Source organism: Vanessa atalanta, chromosome 4 (genome assembly GCF_905147765.1).
Source record: "Vanessa atalanta chromosome 4, ilVanAtal1.2, whole genome shotgun sequence".
Classification (NCBI taxonomy): Eukaryota; Metazoa; Arthropoda; class Insecta; order Lepidoptera; family Nymphalidae; genus Vanessa; species Vanessa atalanta.
Window position 1 is genome coordinate 10,527,479 of NC_061874.1, and position 19,928 is coordinate 10,547,406.

General features: G+C 29.9%; 7 protein-coding genes across 7 annotated transcripts; 4 read left to right on the forward strand and 3 right to left on the reverse strand.

Annotated features, from left to right (window-relative positions):
* Positions 1–1,931: 1,931 nt before the first annotated feature.
* LOC125077813 (probable DNA-directed RNA polymerases I and III subunit RPAC2) lies at positions 1,932–2,961 on the forward strand. Its single transcript, XM_047689885.1, has 3 exons — positions 1,932–2,084; positions 2,167–2,267; positions 2,689–2,961. The coding sequence occupies exons 1-3, from the start codon at positions 2,070–2,072 to the stop codon at positions 2,873–2,875; spliced, it is 303 nt and encodes a 100-aa protein (XP_047545841.1). The 5' UTR covers positions 1,932–2,069; the 3' UTR covers positions 2,876–2,961.
* Positions 2,962–4,465: 1,504 nt separating this feature from the next.
* Positions 4,466–5,959, reverse strand: LOC125077879 (40S ribosomal protein S2). Its single transcript, XM_047689986.1, has 3 exons — positions 5,818–5,959; positions 4,970–5,489; positions 4,466–4,770 (listed from the first exon to the last, which is right to left on the reverse strand). Exons 2-3 carry the CDS (start codon positions 5,486–5,488, stop codon positions 4,504–4,506), a joined length of 786 nt encoding a protein of 261 aa, XP_047545942.1. The 5' UTR covers position 5,489; positions 5,818–5,959; the 3' UTR covers positions 4,466–4,503.
* A 1,300-nt stretch (positions 5,960–7,259) lies between these two features.
* Positions 7,260–9,817, reverse strand: LOC125077672 (N(4)-(Beta-N-acetylglucosaminyl)-L-asparaginase). Its single transcript, XM_047689670.1, has 6 exons — positions 9,649–9,817; positions 9,414–9,567; positions 9,042–9,270; positions 8,664–8,857; positions 7,936–8,043; positions 7,260–7,646 (listed from the first exon to the last, which is right to left on the reverse strand). The coding sequence occupies exons 1-6, from the start codon at positions 9,758–9,760 to the stop codon at positions 7,403–7,405; spliced, it is 1,041 nt and encodes a 346-aa protein (XP_047545626.1). The 5' UTR covers positions 9,761–9,817; the 3' UTR covers positions 7,260–7,402.
* Positions 9,818–10,360: 543 nt separating this feature from the next.
* On the forward strand, positions 10,361–12,806 carry LOC125077793 (adenosine deaminase-like protein). Its single transcript, XM_047689854.1, has 7 exons — positions 10,361–10,714; positions 10,783–10,931; positions 11,005–11,193; positions 11,280–11,493; positions 11,740–11,896; positions 11,962–12,062; positions 12,410–12,806. The coding sequence occupies exons 1-7, from the start codon at positions 10,676–10,678 to the stop codon at positions 12,596–12,598; spliced, it is 1,038 nt and encodes a 345-aa protein (XP_047545810.1). The 5' UTR covers positions 10,361–10,675; the 3' UTR covers positions 12,599–12,806.
* A 275-nt stretch (positions 12,807–13,081) lies between these two features.
* Positions 13,082–14,497, forward strand: LOC125077643 (mitochondrial import inner membrane translocase subunit Tim8). The gene is made up of 2 exons (XM_047689627.1): positions 13,082–13,290; positions 14,031–14,497. Exons 1-2 carry the CDS (start codon positions 13,198–13,200, stop codon positions 14,202–14,204), a joined length of 267 nt encoding a protein of 88 aa, XP_047545583.1. The 5' UTR covers positions 13,082–13,197; the 3' UTR covers positions 14,205–14,497.
* Positions 14,494–16,278, reverse strand: LOC125077642 (RNA transcription, translation and transport factor protein). Its single transcript, XM_047689626.1, has 4 exons — positions 16,089–16,278; positions 15,778–16,002; positions 15,381–15,467; positions 14,494–15,129 (listed from the first exon to the last, which is right to left on the reverse strand). Exons 1-4 carry the CDS (start codon positions 16,156–16,158, stop codon positions 14,831–14,833), a joined length of 681 nt encoding a protein of 226 aa, XP_047545582.1. The 5' UTR covers positions 16,159–16,278; the 3' UTR covers positions 14,494–14,830.
* Positions 16,279–17,548: 1,270 nt separating this feature from the next.
* On the forward strand, positions 17,549–19,782 carry LOC125077834 (dehydrodolichyl diphosphate synthase complex subunit DHDDS). Its single transcript, XM_047689920.1, has 5 exons — positions 17,549–18,091; positions 18,177–18,310; positions 18,405–18,553; positions 18,635–18,810; positions 19,425–19,782. Exons 1-5 carry the CDS (start codon positions 17,900–17,902, stop codon positions 19,623–19,625), a joined length of 852 nt encoding a protein of 283 aa, XP_047545876.1. The 5' UTR covers positions 17,549–17,899; the 3' UTR covers positions 19,626–19,782.
* Positions 19,783–19,928: the final 146 nt, after the last annotated feature.

Sequence of the window (19,928 nt, forward strand, 5' to 3'; positions counted from 1 at the left end):
AATTTTATAATATTTTATAGTGTTTCGGCAAGTAAGTCAAATATTAAATCTACTTAAGATCCGTGATTTGGTTCTCCGCTATAGAACAGCATCTAATTTAAACGAGCAGCGATCATGCTTGAACGAGAAATTTTCTCTCAAGAGAAATGTAGACAAGGCATAATTATTTCAGACGATAAATTTAAAGCACTCTGTTACATTCGTAAATTAGAGAAAGGATTTATGAACCATTTTGTGAGGCATTAAATAACTAAGCTCGAGTTCTTAACTTTGTAAAACCTACAAATTTACAGATAAAAAAAATATTTTATTAAATATTACATAATGTCTGATATTTACATCAAATTGTTTCATTAATCTCTATATCTGACGTACCGTCAATTATATTCAATCTTACACATGACAACCTTCACATACTCCAACTGTCTTTATTCGGTCATCCTATTGCATTTACTTTTATTCGCATAGCCATACCAAATAACTCAATTTACACTTTTCCCCGTTTAGTTTAAATTACATAAGACTACTATTAGGTATTACCTATTTACAATTTCATCCACTTTGAACTGTTACATTTATATAATAATATATTTAGCTATTATTTCTCTAAAACTATCTTTAAACGATGTTATTAAAGATATTTCAAAGATTTTAGACTTAAGGCTTAATATTGTAAATTATGTTATATTCCTGTTTAAAAAAGTTTGGATATGGAAGGACGATGACTTCTGGCACGGGCTATAAAGCCTAAAAGAAGTCATCTTTAAATTAAACTGTATCATTTTTATACCAATAAAAATTTGTATTACTATTATTATATTGTTTACGGGTCGTCCTATTTCATTACCTTACTGTACAAGTGAAAAGCTCGTCATTTTTTAGCATCGTTTATAGCGGAAAATAACTAAATTATAAAACATCCAAATCAAATAATTAGTATCGTCGTTTTTCCTTCTAACTTTAATATAAATATAATTCGTTTGAAGTTCACAGAGACTATAATTCTGTTTGTTTAATATTATCTAGAGGATTCCTATTGTAACTTTATATTAGGCAGTAGTGGGTATTGTCTCTATAAGCTAGCTCTAGACGTTTGTTAAGATTTTCGACTTATTTTAATAGCTTATACCATTAAATACCATAAAGGAATTGTTAACATTATGTTTCTAATTATATGATAGGAGAAATAATATTCTTTATTTTAAAAAATAACAGTAATGTTTGACGAAGTAGGTTGTCTCAGCTTATTTTTTAAAAAAACATGACGTCAGCAAAGCTGATGAAATGTCAGGGTTTGGATCTCCACTATCTATACTATCCATCCTCGAAAGTATGAAATTAAACGCACGAAATATTCGATTTATTCCAAGCTGAAGAGGTCCGATCGCTTCGACAGCTCGAACAAGTCTCTCGATTTTTTTTGTGTTTGTATGTAGTCGTGCTGTTTGCTCGACTGGCCTTTACAGCGTCACCGGGCGTTGGGGCAAGTACTTGTAGATTCAGCCTTGAAGTTTGAACCCTTTCGGGCTCGAGAGTTACGTTCGTCCTGAGGGTGTCCTATGAGATCGCACCTCGGCTCAGAACGTATTCGGTGGAGTGGAGAGCACTTCTGTTCGGATCCCTGATTGAATCGATTAACACCACGATATAACACCTGTTTATGGACGCTAAAATATTTCAGACTAATTTAACATCTCAGAATTCACTAAATATTATTAATTTAATAATCAAACAGTTTTCAATCATTAAAATAATTAAAAATCATTTCCGGACACGTGTTTTTCTTAAATACGTGTTTTCCCGCTGACACGTATGTTACTTTATTTTCAAGATGAAATTAGTTTTAATTACGAGGAAGGTGTCAATGCTCGTATCCAGAGCAATTCAATAATTTAAAAAGAACGTTTGACAGTTGACACTTGAAGGTTACATTTTAATATTTCAAAACAATAGCATGTGGATATTTTTGTAAAACAAAATAGATGAAATAAAAACCCTAGGAACGGTTCTCATCGAAAGCTAAATTTTCTCGCTTCAAAGAATACAAATTTCCTAAGGAATATATAATAATGAAAATATCAGAGGTGTGTGACTGCGAGGTTTTAATCATAATATATAATTATGTTTTATAAATCGATTGTTTTAAAAATTACCATAATATTTTAGCTTCCTGGTGACGAAGATTCAGGGCTGACCTGTCGCACATATGTTTTTCAGAATGAAAGTCATACACTAGGAAATGCTTTGAAGTGTATCATAAATAAATAGTAAGTTATTCATAGATAATTTTAAATACTAAAATTTCGTCAAGTAACTCATATGTACATTACATTTCATAAAGCTAATATATAAATCAGGGTTATTTATGAAATAAATTGTCTCATTATTTATTAAGTATTGTTTTGTGATATGGAAGTCAAACTATTTTTTATTTTAAATGAACATTTATTTTAAAAACTATAAATAAACTAATTTATAATTTTTTATTAGAATCTTAAGCAAAATTTAACACACATTTATGTGTATAATATAGATTATACTGAAAATACTTGCATAAATGTGAGTATTAGCAAATACTACATTAATTAAAATTTATTATTATTAATTAACTGACGTGGAATGGATTAATTATATTAATTAATTAGATTAATTATTATCAGTCAATTAGAATATCTTTATCTGTTTCAGTGAAGACGTCCAATTTTGTGGATACACAGTCCCTCATCCAGCTGAATCAAAAATGCATTTCCGAATACAAACCCATGAAACTCCTACTCTTGATGTATTAAAACGTGGTCTTAAGGATTTACAAAAAGTATGTGACCACACAATAGACTTGTTTGAAAAAGAAGTAAAAGATTTTAGTAAAGCGTAACTGGGTTTTTATTTAAGCTGGAAGGGTCTTCATTGTATTCTATTAGCAATTATAATAGAAATATACACATAATATAAATATCTCAATTAAAGTTTATTTTAGTTATTTTGTAGTGCTACACTCCATCTAGAATTTATATGGAGTTAGTAAATAACTTAAGCTAGCAGTTTGCCTTACTGTTTTTCGGATTTAGTATTTTAATTTCTACCTCAGTTTCTTTTCCTTCTATCAACACATTTGCTGCAACATTTCAATTCAAAACTAATTCATATTATCAGGGTTATAGTATTGAATGTCAATAAAGTTTTATTTATATAAATTTCTCAGTAACAAGATACATATTATGGCTTAAATACCAATAAATAAACCCTGCTTGATGGGTCATTTTCATAAGTAATTTATGTTGACTTTTGATTTATTTCAAAATGTTTGGAATAATGCATTTTACCATACAATGTGGAGGTAAATTCATTCGCAATTTGAAGGACATGTGAATGAAAACCAATGTTATAATTATAAACAACATTCATTTTTTCTCACAATATAATAATAATAATTTATTTATTGACCATAATGACCATTGAAAAGGCTTTATCTATTTACCTAATGCAATTTTAAAATTATGACTACAATGTACAGCCTAGACCAGTGGGTCTAACAAGATGTAATTTGCCCAGTAATTTCTTAAGATTTTTAAAAGTTAAATAGGCCATGAATGTTTTTATAGAAATTCGACATTTCTAATACTAAAAATAGATGAATCGGTATTTAGGTTTATGCAGCTGTTGCTTCTCTATATATATTCTGTAATATCGTGTATATCCAGAAAAATAGTAATGATAAAAATGCGATACATCTAACATTAGTATAAGAAACTAGTGTTGCATATCGATAGTCCACTATCGATAGTTAAGGTATAAGCGATACTATCGATAGACTATCGATAGTATTGTCACGTGTCAATACTATCGATAGTTTCCCATGAGCAATACTATTGATACTATCGATAGTTTTGCAAAAACCATGACTTTTAACCTAAACTATCGATACTATCGATAGTATCGCTAAGCAATACTATTGCTACTATCGATAGTATTGCCACTATCGATAGTATTGCTCACGGAAAGCTATCGATACTATCGATAGTACTATCGATATCCTGAATAGTTTTCGAGGTCAACTATCGATAGTCAAACTATCGATAGTTCTACAACGCTGTAAGAAACAAACCTAATTACTCCTGTAACTAGACAGACTTCTATTTTTTTCTTTATATTGAAATTTGAATATATGAGCAATTACAAATTGACCAAAAATTAAATAGAGCGGCAGTTGCTTCTCATATCAGGCTATATTGTTCCGAACAGTTGGTAGTTATTAATTTGAAAATTGGTAAATTTAATGCTTCTAATAAATTAAATAAAGGAATTCGGATTTAATTTTCGATTGGGACATGTCATTTTTGCCATCATGGTAAACAGCTACAGCAGCTAGAAATGTATTTTATTTCATATAAACTCAGGAGGATTATAAATTTTTTAGTATAATTTTATTGGATTTTTTTTAAAAATCATGAAAAAAAACCACAAGTTTTAAGTGTATTCCAAGATATTTATTTATCCATTTGTTTAGACTTTGAATTCGGAGTATGGCGACTTGGTCAATGGGATATCCCTCCACAAATCTGGTGTTAGGTAGGCGTATGTCTTGGCAATAGCTGCATAAGTTGCCTTAGCGAAGTTGCCAAGAGTTCCAGTAGAACCTCGGGCAGAAGTGTAGCAATCTTGGACTCCAGCCATCTGAAGAAGTTTCTTGGGAACTGGAGCAGATACAATACCGGTACCACGAGGAGCTGGGATCAGGCGCACCGTTACTGAACCACATTTGCCGGTAACCTACAAATATACATGAAAAACATTACGAAGGGCAAAGAATTAAAATATAAAATTCATTATTGTTTTATAATCAGACGCAACTTAGCTTCATGGGCTAAGCCTCAAGAGGATACCACGAATGAAATGATTGTTAAGCTCTCATCATTAAATGTGTCGGACATATAAAATGTTAACTTAAAAATTTATAAAAATATTATACCTTGCACGGTACAGTGTGGGGTTTGCCGATTTTATTGCCCCAATATCCTCTTCGCACAGGAAGAACAGACAGCTTAGCCAAGATGATAGCTCCTCTAATAGCAGTTGCCACTTCCTTGCTGCACTTAACACCAAGTCCAATATGTCCATTGTTGTCTCCAATCGCCACGAAAGCCTTGAAACGTGTACGTTGACCGGCACGAGTTTGCTTTTGGACAGGCATGATTTTAAGCACTTCGTCGTTCAAGGATGCGCCAAGGAAGAAATCGATGATTTCAAATTCTTTGATAGGCAGAGAGAATAGATAAATGCTCTCCAGTTTATCAATCTTTCCCTCTCTTACAAGGCGACCTAACTTTGTAACTGGAACCCATTCTTTTTGGTCTTCCTTTCCGCGTCCACGACCACGACCGCGGCCGCGACCACGTCCACGAGGACCACCACGTCCTCTATCGCCTCCACGTGATCCAAAGCCACCGCGAAAACCGCCACGTCCACCGGCTGGAGCTGCGTCCGCCATTCTGCAAGGAAAATGCACAAGGCATATTTAATCAAATGTTGTAAAACTGGATACATCAATGACGGATTAATATTAATCAGACGCGTTTAGGCCATCACCGTGTAAGCACTATGGTAGGATACCACGAATGAAATAGTTATTTAAGCCTCATCATATCAATATTTAACTCACCACGTGGTATTAGGTTATTTACAATTAATCACTTTATCAAATTGAACCATAAAATATGTAGCACGTGCTTTATATCGTTTAATACGATCTATTTAATAATAAACTTGTATGAGCAAAATATTTAAGCACATTTAAAGACTATGAAAGGAGGTACTTACGTTGAACCGTGAGCTTGAAAAGACGGTCAAATTCAAAATGGACGAAGATGCTTACTTCGTGAATGACTGTAACATTTTTTGCCTAGTATTCAAAGAATCATTCGTTTGAGTGAATGAAAACGTAAAATATTAAATTGGAGACAGATTATATAATAAGTTTGTGACAATCATTTAAAGCCGATGTAATTTGATCTAATAAAAAATAATACTAATTGATTGATTTATTTTAATTAAATAAATCAGGGTTAAAGTTTCGTTTCGAGATTATAATATATTTATGTAATCCCAAAATAAAGATTTATCTAAAGCACAACTTTTCTTAAAACTCTATTATATTCTCAGGTTGTAAATTATTTTCCAAAAATAGACATACTTTTCTTTTAAATTATCCAACATTTATCTATTCACATTTTATAATATTAAATACATCCTACATCAAATGTAGGATGTATTTAATATTATTGATATTTACTATATAATTTGAACCGTAAAAAAAAATATGAAAATAGGTATATTAAGTAATAATAGACGCGAATAAAGTTAGGTAATTTAATGCGGATATTTGCAGATTTAATATTACTTCGAGCGAATACTTTGTATGGAAAGTTATGTCGCTCCAATAGTTGCGAAGAGAAATATGCCAAGCCCTCATTTTCAACATTTTAGAATAGCAGCTGCTATTCTAAAATGTCGTTTTCCTTTTCAATTGTGATATCAATCAAACAACGACTTATACGAATTACTTAATTTGCAGTGCCGCGAGCAATTAAACCGCAAAACTAAAAACCCCGCGTTATAATTTGCAGCGCGATTTTACCTTTTCGATCTCATGAACGCAAGTCACGGAGTGGTGATGTACTCTGTGGTCTTGAAATTTGGCGGTCAATTATAAAAAATATGCTGCGCTTGTAAATATTGAAGGAATGAGAACATATTTTATATGGTTTTGCATTTGCCTTAATTTTTTGTTTTGACTTAAAAACTTAAGAATTAAGCAAGGGAAACTCAAGCTTGCTTCACACGAGATTAATTTGTTCAATTAGAAGATTTGAGTATTATATTATCTTTTAATACAAATCGTCATACCGTAGTTGAAAGAAAAGAAAGCTAAAGCGAAGATGTTACTTTTGGAAATAGAGGTTTAGATTTTTTTCAGAAAAAAAATATGTAAATTTAGATGCAAAATAAATAATAATACTATTTTCGTTTGTATAGTACAAACAATCGCTTAAAACCAAAGGAGATATTATTTTCTGGAAGAAATAAAACATTGGTTGTCCAATGGCTGTCCTTTGGCGTTTCTTCCCTTCCACTGAAAATATGTTATTATGGGGTGACTAAGACTTTGTTAGCAGGGGAGAATGATTTAGATTTGCCAATTTTTTTAGTATACATTTGATATACTTATATAAGGAGTTGCCTATAAAAAGAACAAGCATCACTGCATCGGTACTCAAAATCTATTTATATAAACAATATGTATTTACAATTTAATTATAAATTTTACTCTTAAGTAAATATATACAGGAACTAAAACGTAATATCGCAACAACATTAAGTTGACTGATTTGTATCAGATGTAAATTTAGTGTAATGGCCAGGAACAATTGACGGTTTCAATTTTATATTTATTCATAGTGATGTCTTGAACTACAAATGGGAATGGTACATCTCCTAAGCCATGGCAAGCTGCTCCATACACTCCATCAATGTTCAAAGCAATGACCGCACCCATAAAGTCAGGATAATGTGTTGCTACTCTGTTTATAGCTGTCCGAGCAGCCTGTGTTGGGGTTGCGCCGCGTCGCATTTCTTCGACGGCGAGAAAACTGAAAACAATAATATTACGTATCATTTTTACAGTTAACAAAATTGACAACAATATATGTATAGTATAATTTATTTTAGAAATAATTTTATAAGCTGAAAAGAATTTGTTAACTTAATAAATAATATGAACGATTGTTATATTATATATTATTGGCTTGTTTTTGGAAAGAAAGTAGTGCAAATGCTTTTAGACTATAGTATATTTCAATTTGTGCTGTATGCTACATGCCGATTATAATTATAAATCTTAATAATTACGTTTTCTTCATTGAATCTTTAAATAAATACCTTGGCAAAAATCTAAGCATTATATCTCCATCTCCAGTAGCAGTGGCACCTCCTACAGCATTATCTGCGTAAGCACCTGCACCTGGGATCGGAGAATCTCCTATGCGTCTAAAAATATAAATTATTAAAAAAATGCTTACTTACATGTACTATATTATATAATAATGAAGCAGAACTGCCGGTTTTTGATTTAATGAGCAAAATCAGATTTACTGATTCAACAAAATACTGTTAAGTCATTGGTTTCCTATCACATTAATGCCTATGTGATTCAATCAGTAATATATATAATAATTCAATTCAGATGTAATTAAATCAATTCCCTTACAATTTACTGAGACAGCTTTTATTTATATTATTAATCATAGCATAAGAGCCGAGATGGCCCAGTGGTTAGAACGCGTGCATCTTAACTGATGATTTCGGGATCAAACCCAGGCAAGCACCACTGAATTTTCATGTGCTTAATTTGTGTTTATAATTCATCTCGTGCTCGGCGGTGAAAGAAAATCATCATGAGAAAACCAGCATGTGTCTAATTTCAACAAAATTCTGCCACATGTATATTCCGCCAACCCGCATTGGAGCAGCGTGGTGGAATAAGCTCCAAACCTTCTCCTCAAAGGGAGAGGAGGCCTTTAGCCCAGCAGTGGGAAAATGTACAGGCTGCTAATGCTAAAAAAAAAATTAATCATATAATTTTTTGGTTACATATTAGAAAAACCAACCCAGGAATTTTAAACTTTGCCCCATTTGTAGATGTTCCAGCAGCAACATCACCTTTCCTGTCTATAGCAACCATTCCAATAGTATCATGATTGAATCTATTTATTTTCATTGGTATCCAATTGTCACTCTTGTGACCAAAATTTTCAAGTTTACTGTATGGTCCACAGAATTTTCCAGGATCAGGTGTGACATCCTATGATAAGATAAAACACTTGACCTCATCAACAAATATAGTACTTGAGAATTTATCATATATGTTATTGTCATAAGTTGAATGATAACAATATTATATACATTTATAAAATTTAATATATTTTTTAAAGATTTATTATTTATTTCTTTACTTTCATACTAATACAATTAATACTCTTAATTACCATCCAGAAGTTTGGTTGACAGTGATTTCTGTAATACCATCTTAACCATAACCTTTTTGAATCCGGCGTAGTTAAAGATTCTTCATAAAAACCCATTTGTTCTGCAAATTGTGTTGCCAACTCTCCAACAAGAATGGAATGCTTTGTATGCTCTAAGACATGTCTTGCTACCGAAGCTGCTCTTTTAATTCTACGCAGTGCACCCACTGCACCAACATTCATTGTTCTCCTGAACATAAGAAAGAAAATTCCATAATTAAATACAATTCGAATAGTAAGGTAATCTAAAATAAATGTTTCTCTCACAATGTTGTGAAACATTTATTTGCTAATTTTATTTTGTTTTTTAATATATACAAGATAATTAAATACCCGTCCATTATAAGAGCGTCCAATGTTGTTTCACCGTCTTCATCTGGACTTCCTCCAAAACCTACGGTTCCATCGCATTGCTGTTCTTCACATATTGAAGTTCCCCTTTCTATTGCATCAAGGGAATAACCGCCTTGCTTAAGAATGTTCCAAGCTGATATAAAAAAAAAAAATAATATTAACTAAACTATTTAGTATAAGTAAAAATCATTACCGACAAATAATTAATATTTACCGGTGATAGTAGAATTAACGAAATTCCATGTTGTTACAACTATTGGCGTATTTTGTTCACTATTAACAAGCATAACCGACATAAAAGTAATAAAAATGCATATTCTTGTCATATTTTTTAATATAATATTATGCTTTCTTCTGTGTATTATTTGTTTAACCCTTTTGTCAATAGTGTCAAATATTTTTTCATATCAATAATTTAAACTTATATTTTCATATTTGACAGAAAGAAAAATCAAGAATGAATGAACTAGTGAATGAAGTCACTGTCAGTAAAAAAAAAATCTATAAGTTAGAGCCACACATGCGATAAATGTCATGTTTAAAAGCAGCTACGAATGATTCGCAATAAAAAAGTTAAGTTGCGTTAAAAAAATTATTACATAACTTAATGATTTATTTTATTATATTCATAGAAAATGTAAAATAATCAATAACAATATGCTAATATTCCAAATGTTTTACTTTGTAATTGATACGTTTCCTCACTTTTATTGTCAACTTATATTAAATTCAAATCTAGCGGCGCATATAAACGATATACAGCATCGCATAATAAAAAGTAAAACTGCCACCACGGCAGCACAACGAAGTCAGTGGCATGCGGTGGTCTATTAATTAATTTATATTTAATACATGGCGCTATGTGCACTATAGTCTGTACATGTAGTCTTTAAGACGGCTTTAGCTTCAAAACGAGAATAATGAGATTCTAATGTCAATAACAAGAGCGTTAAAAAAATATATATATTTGTTTTTTGATTAATTTGATGATAAGATAAAAATTACACTTTACTTTTATAATAATTATGCAAAATTATAATGATAATATTATTTTTGAGTCGACTAACAATTGACATAAACATAGATCTAGAATCAACTTATAGAGTAGATCTTCTGTAGGAAGTTTTTATATACTACATACTTTACATAGGGAAGAGTGAAAATTTGAAATTTAAAGGCAGTCGCACATAAAAAATAGTTCACAATAATTATTAACAAATACATTTGAAGAAAACGCAAAAATGGATGTCGTTACTTTTTGTCACGATGTTCCTAAAATTGTGAGTATTGAATGATATGTTTTCAACGTGAAACGTGAAAATAATAATAACTTTAACTATATTTATAGGAATTACACGCTCACTTAAATGGTTCACTAAGCCGTTCTACAATGCTCCAGCTGCAGCGATGCCTCGCAGATTTAGGCATGACAGATAAATCTAACGCTTTTCTAGACGAATTTCAAATGAGTTCTGGTGATTCAAAAAATTTATCTGAGTAAGTTTTTTAGAACAAACTAATATTCATTTATTTAATTTGGATTTTGGTTAACTCTTTAAAACTTTTACAGAGTTTTTCCATTATTTGCCATAGCGCATGAACTGACAAGTATTCCGCAAACACTAGCTATGGCAACGGCTCTGACTCTCCAAGAATTTGAAGATGATGGTTGCTGTTATATTGAATTAAGAAGCACACCTAAGGAAACCTTGCACATGTCCTATAAACAATATATAGAAGCAATTATTCAAACATTGAAGTAAATCACATTAATCTTAATTAAGAACAACTATTATTCAATTCATATTTTACAAACAATTATGTAATATGATATGCATTTTACAGAAATAATACTGCCTCAATTATAGCATGTCTTATAATATCCATAAATAGGAGTAGTCACCAACAAGAAATAGATATCATAACAGACTTGGCAATTGAATATCACAAAAAGTATCCAGATTTAGTTGTTGGTATTGAATTAAGTGGAAATCCGGCTGTTGGTAAATTCCAACATTTTGTACCAGTCTTAACAAAAGCAAGGGAAGCTGGTTTAAAAGTAAAATGAATATTATATTAGTTTGATTTAGATATTACTCTTACAAACAAGTTGTTGAATTTTTAGTAAACTTGTATAGCATTACCTATTAAATGCTGCTTTAACTTTCACACATTATATCAATGATGAAAGCAAGAGATAGACCTTTCTATTTAAAAAACCTTGAACTTGATGTTCAAACACAATTAAAATTTATACAATATATTTTGTCACTCTTAAATTTTATACAAATTCTCTTCTTTTCAGATAACATTACATTGTGGCGAAATATGCAATCCCCAAGAAGTTATAGAAATGCTTAAATTTAAACCAGAACGTATTGGCCATGCAGTTTGTATACATCCTCTATATGGTGGCAATGATGAGACATGGCAATTATTGTGCAAATCACAGATACCTGTTGGTTAGTATGATTTTGTGTAAAATTAACCATTTTGATATTACAATAATATATTAAATATGTTTCAGAGGTTTGCTTAACAAGTAATGTCAGTACAAAATCAACTCCAGATTACAGTTCACATCATTTTAAAGAACTTTATAATGCAAATATTCCTATAACTATATGTGTAAGTGTTATTCTTTAGTTATTTCTTATGAATATTTACAAACTGAAGGAGAAGGGAAAGGGGATTTTGATTGAATAAGGATTTAATGTCAAATGATTAAAAAAATTTGCTTGTATAGATAGTTTAATCCAACATGCCTACTCTTTTTCCGAATCGATACAGTGTAAACTGCTAGAGTGTGAGTTGGAGTTCTATAACTACATTCAGAGTATACTCGGCACACCTCCCTAAATTGAAAATAACTGATGAGATTCGTAGTCAACTGGAAATATGCTCTACTACATATTCCTCATTTGAAATATCCAGCAATATCTGTATTAATATTTCCTAATAAATTTATTTTTTAGACTGATGATAAAGGAGTCTTTGCAACATCGCTTTCGCAGGAATATCGTATTTGTGCTGAAACTTTTGGAATAGATCCATCGAAGCTAGCCAGAATAAGCCTTCGATCATGTGATTATATATTTTCTGAAGATAAACGGAAGACTCTTAGTGATAAAATACTTAATTTCATTAATAAAAATGGATTGTAAAAGATAATATACTTAAAACAATAATCGCAATTTATTTCAATTAAAAAAAAATCTTAAACATCTGCTGTTTCCAATTTAATCTTTTTGTTATATGTTGCTTACGATATTAAATAATGTTGCTATTGTTCACTTCCGGGAGCAAATTTTTGTGTTACAAGACGTTTCATAAGCTAGCTAATCTACTAATAATGAGGAATAAGTAAAAAAAAATATGACCTATAGAATGTGAAGGAAATAATAAAGTGAATAATAAAAAAATAGTTTCGCTTTTAACTTCGTCAAAAGTACGATTTCTTAAATTTTCTTGAAGTGCTTGTATTTGCGGGATCTTATTTTAAACATAGCTGAATAGTTTATATAATTAATTCCCAGTTGTTGTTACCGATTCTTCTAACTAAAATCCTGAAATTTTTATTATAATTTTAAAAAAATTATGACAACACTGTTGAATATAATTTGTCAAATAACAAATTGATGTCTGAAGCTTTTGAAATTTTGTTGAAATCTGTGGTTCTAACCTAAAACTTACCTAGCATTTATTATAGCCAAAAAGAAAAGCGAAAACCCTGTAATAAATTAAATTTATTATAAATTACAAAATGACTGACTTATCGGACTTTTCAGCCGGAAAAGATTCGGAACTACAAGATTTTTTGTTAGTAGAAAAGCAGAAAGCTCAATTCCATGCTCAGGTACTTTAGTAATTTTAATATAATAATATCAATTATTTGAAATTTATTTTAAGTAGTAACTTAAGTAAGGGTAATTTCAAAAAAGTCATACATATTTAAACCGACCTTTACAATTTGTTATTATTGTGAAAGCAAGATTTTCTAGCATAATCTTAATTTCATTTCGTCGTTCGAGACATTTCATATAAAGATGTTATATTTATTTTGGTTTTTATGATAATTTTAAAAAGTTGCAGAAGTTTATAATTTTTAAAAAAACATTAAAATAAAAAAAAAAATGAATACCATTGGAAATTGTATGTTAAAATACAATCTAAAATTTCATAAATATTTTAGTTACAAATTAATATTATTTATTTAAAATGATGCGAAATAATTTCAATAACTAGGTTTATATTATGTAACTCAAGTCATGGTTTAAAACTATGTATAAACTATTCTATTAATTTATCAATGTCATATCTAAAAAAGTAAGTTATGGGCATGCTCAGTTCTTGTGCAATTATGTAATATTGCATCAGACCATGGTGTTCCTCTTCTGTCCTTTTAATTTTATTATAAAAATCCAATTATTTGGACTATCTTAAATATGTATAGTGAATAAATATTTAATATACCTCAGAAATATATTTTTCAATTTATAATATTTAAAGCACTCACACCAGATATATTATTAATAAAAAGTAATAGCTTGAGAAACTTAATATTCCATATGAAATACATAAAAATATTTATTATAGATTCATGAATTTAATGACTTCTGCTGGGACAAGTGTGTCGACAAGCCTGGTTCAAAGTTGGATTCAAGAACAGAAACATGCCTCACTAATTGTGTCGAGAGATTTATCGATGTGTCTCTACTCATCACAAATAGATTTGCACAGATGCTAGAGAAGGGTGGTGGCATGCATTGAAACTCAAAAACTTGATTCTATGTTGTGTATAATATAGCTTTATGAATGTTGGTTAACTTGTAGTTTAGTGAATTGGTTATTACACAGAACAATTTGATTAAGTTTTTTTCCAATTAACATTTTGTTGTTAATGTATAAAAATATTTTGAAATAAAACAAAAAATGTCAAAGCAATTGATATATTGCTCCCATTGCTGAAATAAATAAAAATCCTAGTTTAAGGATATATCCTTATTGTAATGCATTTTTTTTTAAATATTGTTAAGACTAGAAAGAAATAAACCTTAAATACAGTTAAGTGTATTTATTTAATCAAATTATAGTATAAAATTCTCTTAAAAAAATCTTCTCATCAAAAATAAGAGACCTTATCAAAGCTGTACTCATATAATATATTCGATTAAATAGGCCCTTTTAACAATATGACCAAAGTCAATAATTTCTGTTAATAAGCATTTTAATTTTGGTAATATATTACATGTGCTATAATTAAAAAACTATTTCTGTTTTTGTAACAACAAAAAACAATTTGCCAAAAAAATTAAATAATCCTAGTCATATGAAGCATACATAGATTACATATATTTTTTATTTAACTTGATTTTAATTGCATTTATAAAACAAATTTATCTCCCAACTTTGCCCAAAGATGTATCTGTGCGAGGATCAGCAGTGACTGTTTGTACAGCCACCAAAGCTTCATTAATTTTTGTTTGTAATTCTCTAAGATCTTGTATGAAAAGAAGCTTCAAGACATCAACTGGCTGTTGTACCATGTTGAATTCATTCTTCGGAAAATCTGGGTGAGGGGCTGTCTTTAAGATCTTAGCTACAGCAGACAGACGAACTTTAGGGTCCGAATGAGGTCCCACTCCAGTTAAAGCACAAATCCTTTCAACTCCAGCTTTAAATGCAGGGCTGTCAACTGAAATACAATACACGAATAGTTTTAAAATTAAATTACACAATACAATTTATTTCATAGATACATAGTTGAATACTTTTCATGTCACAAGGAATGAGTCAATGTTACAATGCCAGAAATGAACTTAGATAATTTATCCATCCCATTGTTTGCCTTTCTAATAATAACAATTAAAAAAAAATTATATTGTAGAAAATATATAACACATTTTTTTTATTATTGTCAGAATAAAGACATGTTAACATACTTACAGTCTAGATTGTCCAATGGGTTAGATGAAACTACATTTGGAGCAGACTGTTTTGGTTGTTCCACTTTTACATCTTTATATTTTGTAACTGAAAACACCATTTTGAAAAACACAAATTTTAATAAGTAATAATAAACAGCTATAAGGTTATACAGTCTTACATTGATTTTAATATAATTTAAATAATGTACTAAAACAATAGTTTTAGCAGTAAGATTAAAAAAAATGAGATTTAAATCCATATTTTACAAATTAAAACTACTATCGAAAATATAGAAGTATAAACTTACTTATTATTTTTATAAGTGTCATATTTTCATAGGTACTCTTACATGTTTTGTAAAATAAATAAAATAAGATTACTTATTATGATGACATACTAGTTGAGTTTTGCTTACCATTATCAGCATATTCTAATCTTACTGCATATGACAATAACCAGTTTAACTGTTCATTAAGTGTTCCTTCAACAACTGGACTAACTAAATCCCTTTGATACGTATTGTACGCATCCTTCCATTTATCAGACTCAATATTTCTCAAGCCCTCTCTTTCTTCAATTTTGTAATGTCTAATTTTTTGATCTTCTAGCCATAAGACAACACTCCTATATTCTTTTTCATCTGTTTTTTAAAAGGATTTAAATGTTAATTACAATTGATTTTCTCAATCGCATAAATACTAATAACGTTGGTTATGACTACTATACCTTCAGAATTAAATCCTACCGGATTCGGATGGCCGAGAGCTGTAAGCTTAAGTTTAAAAATATTATTCATATTGGATGATTATATATATTATTATTTATATATATATTTTACTTCTTTGTTAATTACACCAGCACAATATTTTGCAATATTCTCGTTTATAACGCCGACATCGGCGAAGGCGACACAAAAATTGACATTTGACAAGTAAAATAGTTGATACTTGATAGAATATGTCAAAAATTAAAATTATTAGTTTTGTTTGTTTATTTGTTCTTGAGAAGGGAAAAATTATTGAAATACACAGCCCAATTTATAATTGTTTATATTTATTTCTTGGTTTAATTGTTTTAAATGCGTAGTCGAAGTGATAGTCGAATAAACCTTAACTAAAATATAGGACAAAAATGCACATTCAGCTAAGATAAATATTTAAATTATTGGTTTTTTTTTTATGATATCGATAGGACGAGCAAATAGGTCACCTGATGGTTAGTGGTCACTACCACCCATAGGCAATAGAAATATTAACCATTCCTTACATTTATGTAAGGAATAGTTAATATATTCTTGGTGGTAGGGCTTTGTGCAAGCCCGTCTGGGTAGGTACCACCCACTCATCAGTTATTCTACCGCCAAATAACAGTACACTGTATTGTTGTGTTCCGGTTAGAAGGGTGAGTGAGCCAGTGTAATCACAGGCACAAGGGACATAACATCTTAGTGCCCAAGGTTGGTGGCGCATTGGTGATGTAAGGAATGGTTAATATTTCTTACAGCGCTTTTGTCTATGGGCGGTGGTGACCACTTATCATCAGGTGACCCATACGCTCGTCCGCCAACCAATGCCATAAAAAAAAAAATTAAGGAATGAACTAAGATGTTATGTATCTTGTGCCTGTTACACTGGCTCACTCACCCTCCAAACCGAAACACAACAACACTGAGTACTGCTGTTTGGCGGTAGAATATCTGATGAGTGGGTGGTACCAGTGTGGTACCAGTGGTCACCACCACTATTATATTTATTCTATACTTAGGAATATCATCTTAAAAATGATCAGGTATATCTTAGTTATGAAAGGAATGATCAGATCAGAACTCAGAAGAAGTCAACCAAATTCAAAATTTCATCAACTTGTAGAAGAGGTACCATGCTTGCATTTTAAGTTTATTGGAATAGTATCAATGAATAGGTTTAACTAACTTATATATACTTTTTATTAGGGATCCTATTTTTTTTTCTTTGTAAAATAATATCAAAGTGTTCCACTGTAATGAGTATAGTGTTCCCAAATCTCTAAGATGTACAATCTACGTGTAGAACTGAGAAGTTGGCAGTTTACACCAAAAAGTATAAAATCACAACATACGTGTTTATGTTACGTGTACCTGCTAGCGATAAGCTAGTGACAAAGACAATTGACATTGACATTTTGACATACGTCAGGTCAATTATAAACTGATACTGAATAGTGAATTTGTGAATAGTGATCAAATATAGAAAAATTCTTATAGATAAAAATGAAAGTAACAAAACGAACAAATAATTGATTAAAAAACATTTGGTAATCCACGTTTACATGTTAATTTAATTGCCAAATACATAATACAAATACATACCTCGGGTAAATAACTGTAAAATAAGTTGATTAATAATAATTGCAGTAACAATAAATAAGCATATTATCGAACATAACATAGATTCTATAAGGTGGTACTGAAAATAATTATATTCTTACAAAGTATAGACAGTTCAGTTTTAAAGAGAAATATTTAATAAAATTATTAAGATTTTTGAAACAAAAATATAATGGCGACATGGATAAAACAAAATTGCATATCATTTTTTCAATTATTTTGCATAAAAGTTATTAAGAATGGACGAGTACCACAACATTTAGCATTTATAATGGATGGTAACCGTCGTTATGCAAAAAAGTTAAGTGTAAACTGCAGTGCTGGTCATGTTAAAGGATTTGATAAGCTTTCAGAAACTTTGAAGGTATTATGAATTAATATATATTATTTTTTATATATATATTTTAAGGTAATAAAGTTAAGTGTAAAACAGAATTAAATAATTTCAGTGGTGTTTAGATCTTGGTATTCCTGAAGTGACAGTCTATGCATTTAGTATTGAAAATTATAAGAGAAGCACTGAAGAAGTTGATGCTTTGATGGACTTAGCTCGTGACAAATTTAAGAGGTTCTTGGATGAAATGTACGTTTATTTTTTTTAATTTAAATTTTTCTTATGTATATTACTATATGAATAATCTCTATTTATTTTACAATTAATGTTTTTCTGCAAACAGTGATCAGATAAATGAATGGGGAGTGAAGTTACATATTGCGGGACGTTTGTCTCTTCTGCCTAGTGATTTGCAAGTAATTTTGTCTAAGGCAATGTTGGCCACTAAGAATAATAATAAACTTCGCCTAAATATAGCATATTCTTATACAGGTATATATTTTATGTACTATCCCAAGTTTTCATTTGAATATCAGTTTATTATAATATAAATTAACATTGATGTTTTTATAGGTCGTGATGAAATAAGTAGAGCTGCTTCACATATTGTAGATAGCGTTCAGAATAATGATCTTTCACCTGATGATATCGACGAAGACCTAATCACACAAACATTGGACCTTGGAGCACCTGAACTATTAGTAAGAACTTCTGGTGAAGTCAGACTTTCTGATTTCATGCTATGGCAGGTAAAATAATTTTTTTAATATTTATAAACATCACAATTTATTAATTGTACTTATACTAGAACAACTTATTACTATACTAAAAATAAGGCAGGTTTTACTTCTATAATTACTTCACCCGCTTTGTGTATGAATTTATATAAAAATAATATATATCACAAAAAAAGGAATTAAAACTAACTATAATATTAATGTAAGAGATTGTTTTTTTTATCATATGATAAATGTTGTGTGCATGTAATGTTTCTCCTTAATTTATAAACATGAATGAATTTTATTTGATAACTTGTATACTGGATCACACTACAATAAAAAATGCACTAAGTTTACTTGCTGAAAAAAGATATTTCTCGCAGGGTAGGTTAATGAATCTATTAAAATGAATATTTGTTCTATCTGCTCCTAAGCCATTCAACAAACAAATCAATCATGTTTTAAACTTTTAGTTGGTTCATATAAAAAAAGCAGCATTTTTCTTTGTATGTTTGTTCTTGAATACAACTTTATTTCAATATTCTATCCAAATTAGGTACATAACGTAAGTACAAAAAGTAAGTTGTGTTAAAATCAGTGATATGTTTTCAATATGCTTATTTTGTCCTTTTTTTCATTTACAGGTATCTAATACAGTTCTTTACTTCACTGATGTTTTATGGCCAGAATTTACAATATGGAACCTATTGGGTGCCATCATACATTTCCAAAGACATGCACCACCATTACCAGAAGAAAAAGAAAACAGTCCTGTTCAACAGAATTTTTTGAAAAAATTAGAAAATAAGAAATGGCAGGAGCTGGAAAAAATTATTAGCTTTTAGACTATAATTATTTATGTTATATGATGGGAAAGAGACTTCATGTGAGATATAATGCATAATTGCTGATCTTGTATAGTATGAAGATTTTGGGTTTGAAATTCCTTAGCAATTTAAATAAGTTATTGATTTTATTTATTAATAAATAGATTATTATTTTTCTTTGACTATTAATTGTAAACTCTATTCAGAAAATACTTTAAAAGTTTAAGTTTTGATGATTTTCAAAGATTTTTGAGTTCCATAAAGTGTAATCTGTTTGTTTGTACATAAGTCCTTATGAACAGACATTTATATCTTTTTCAT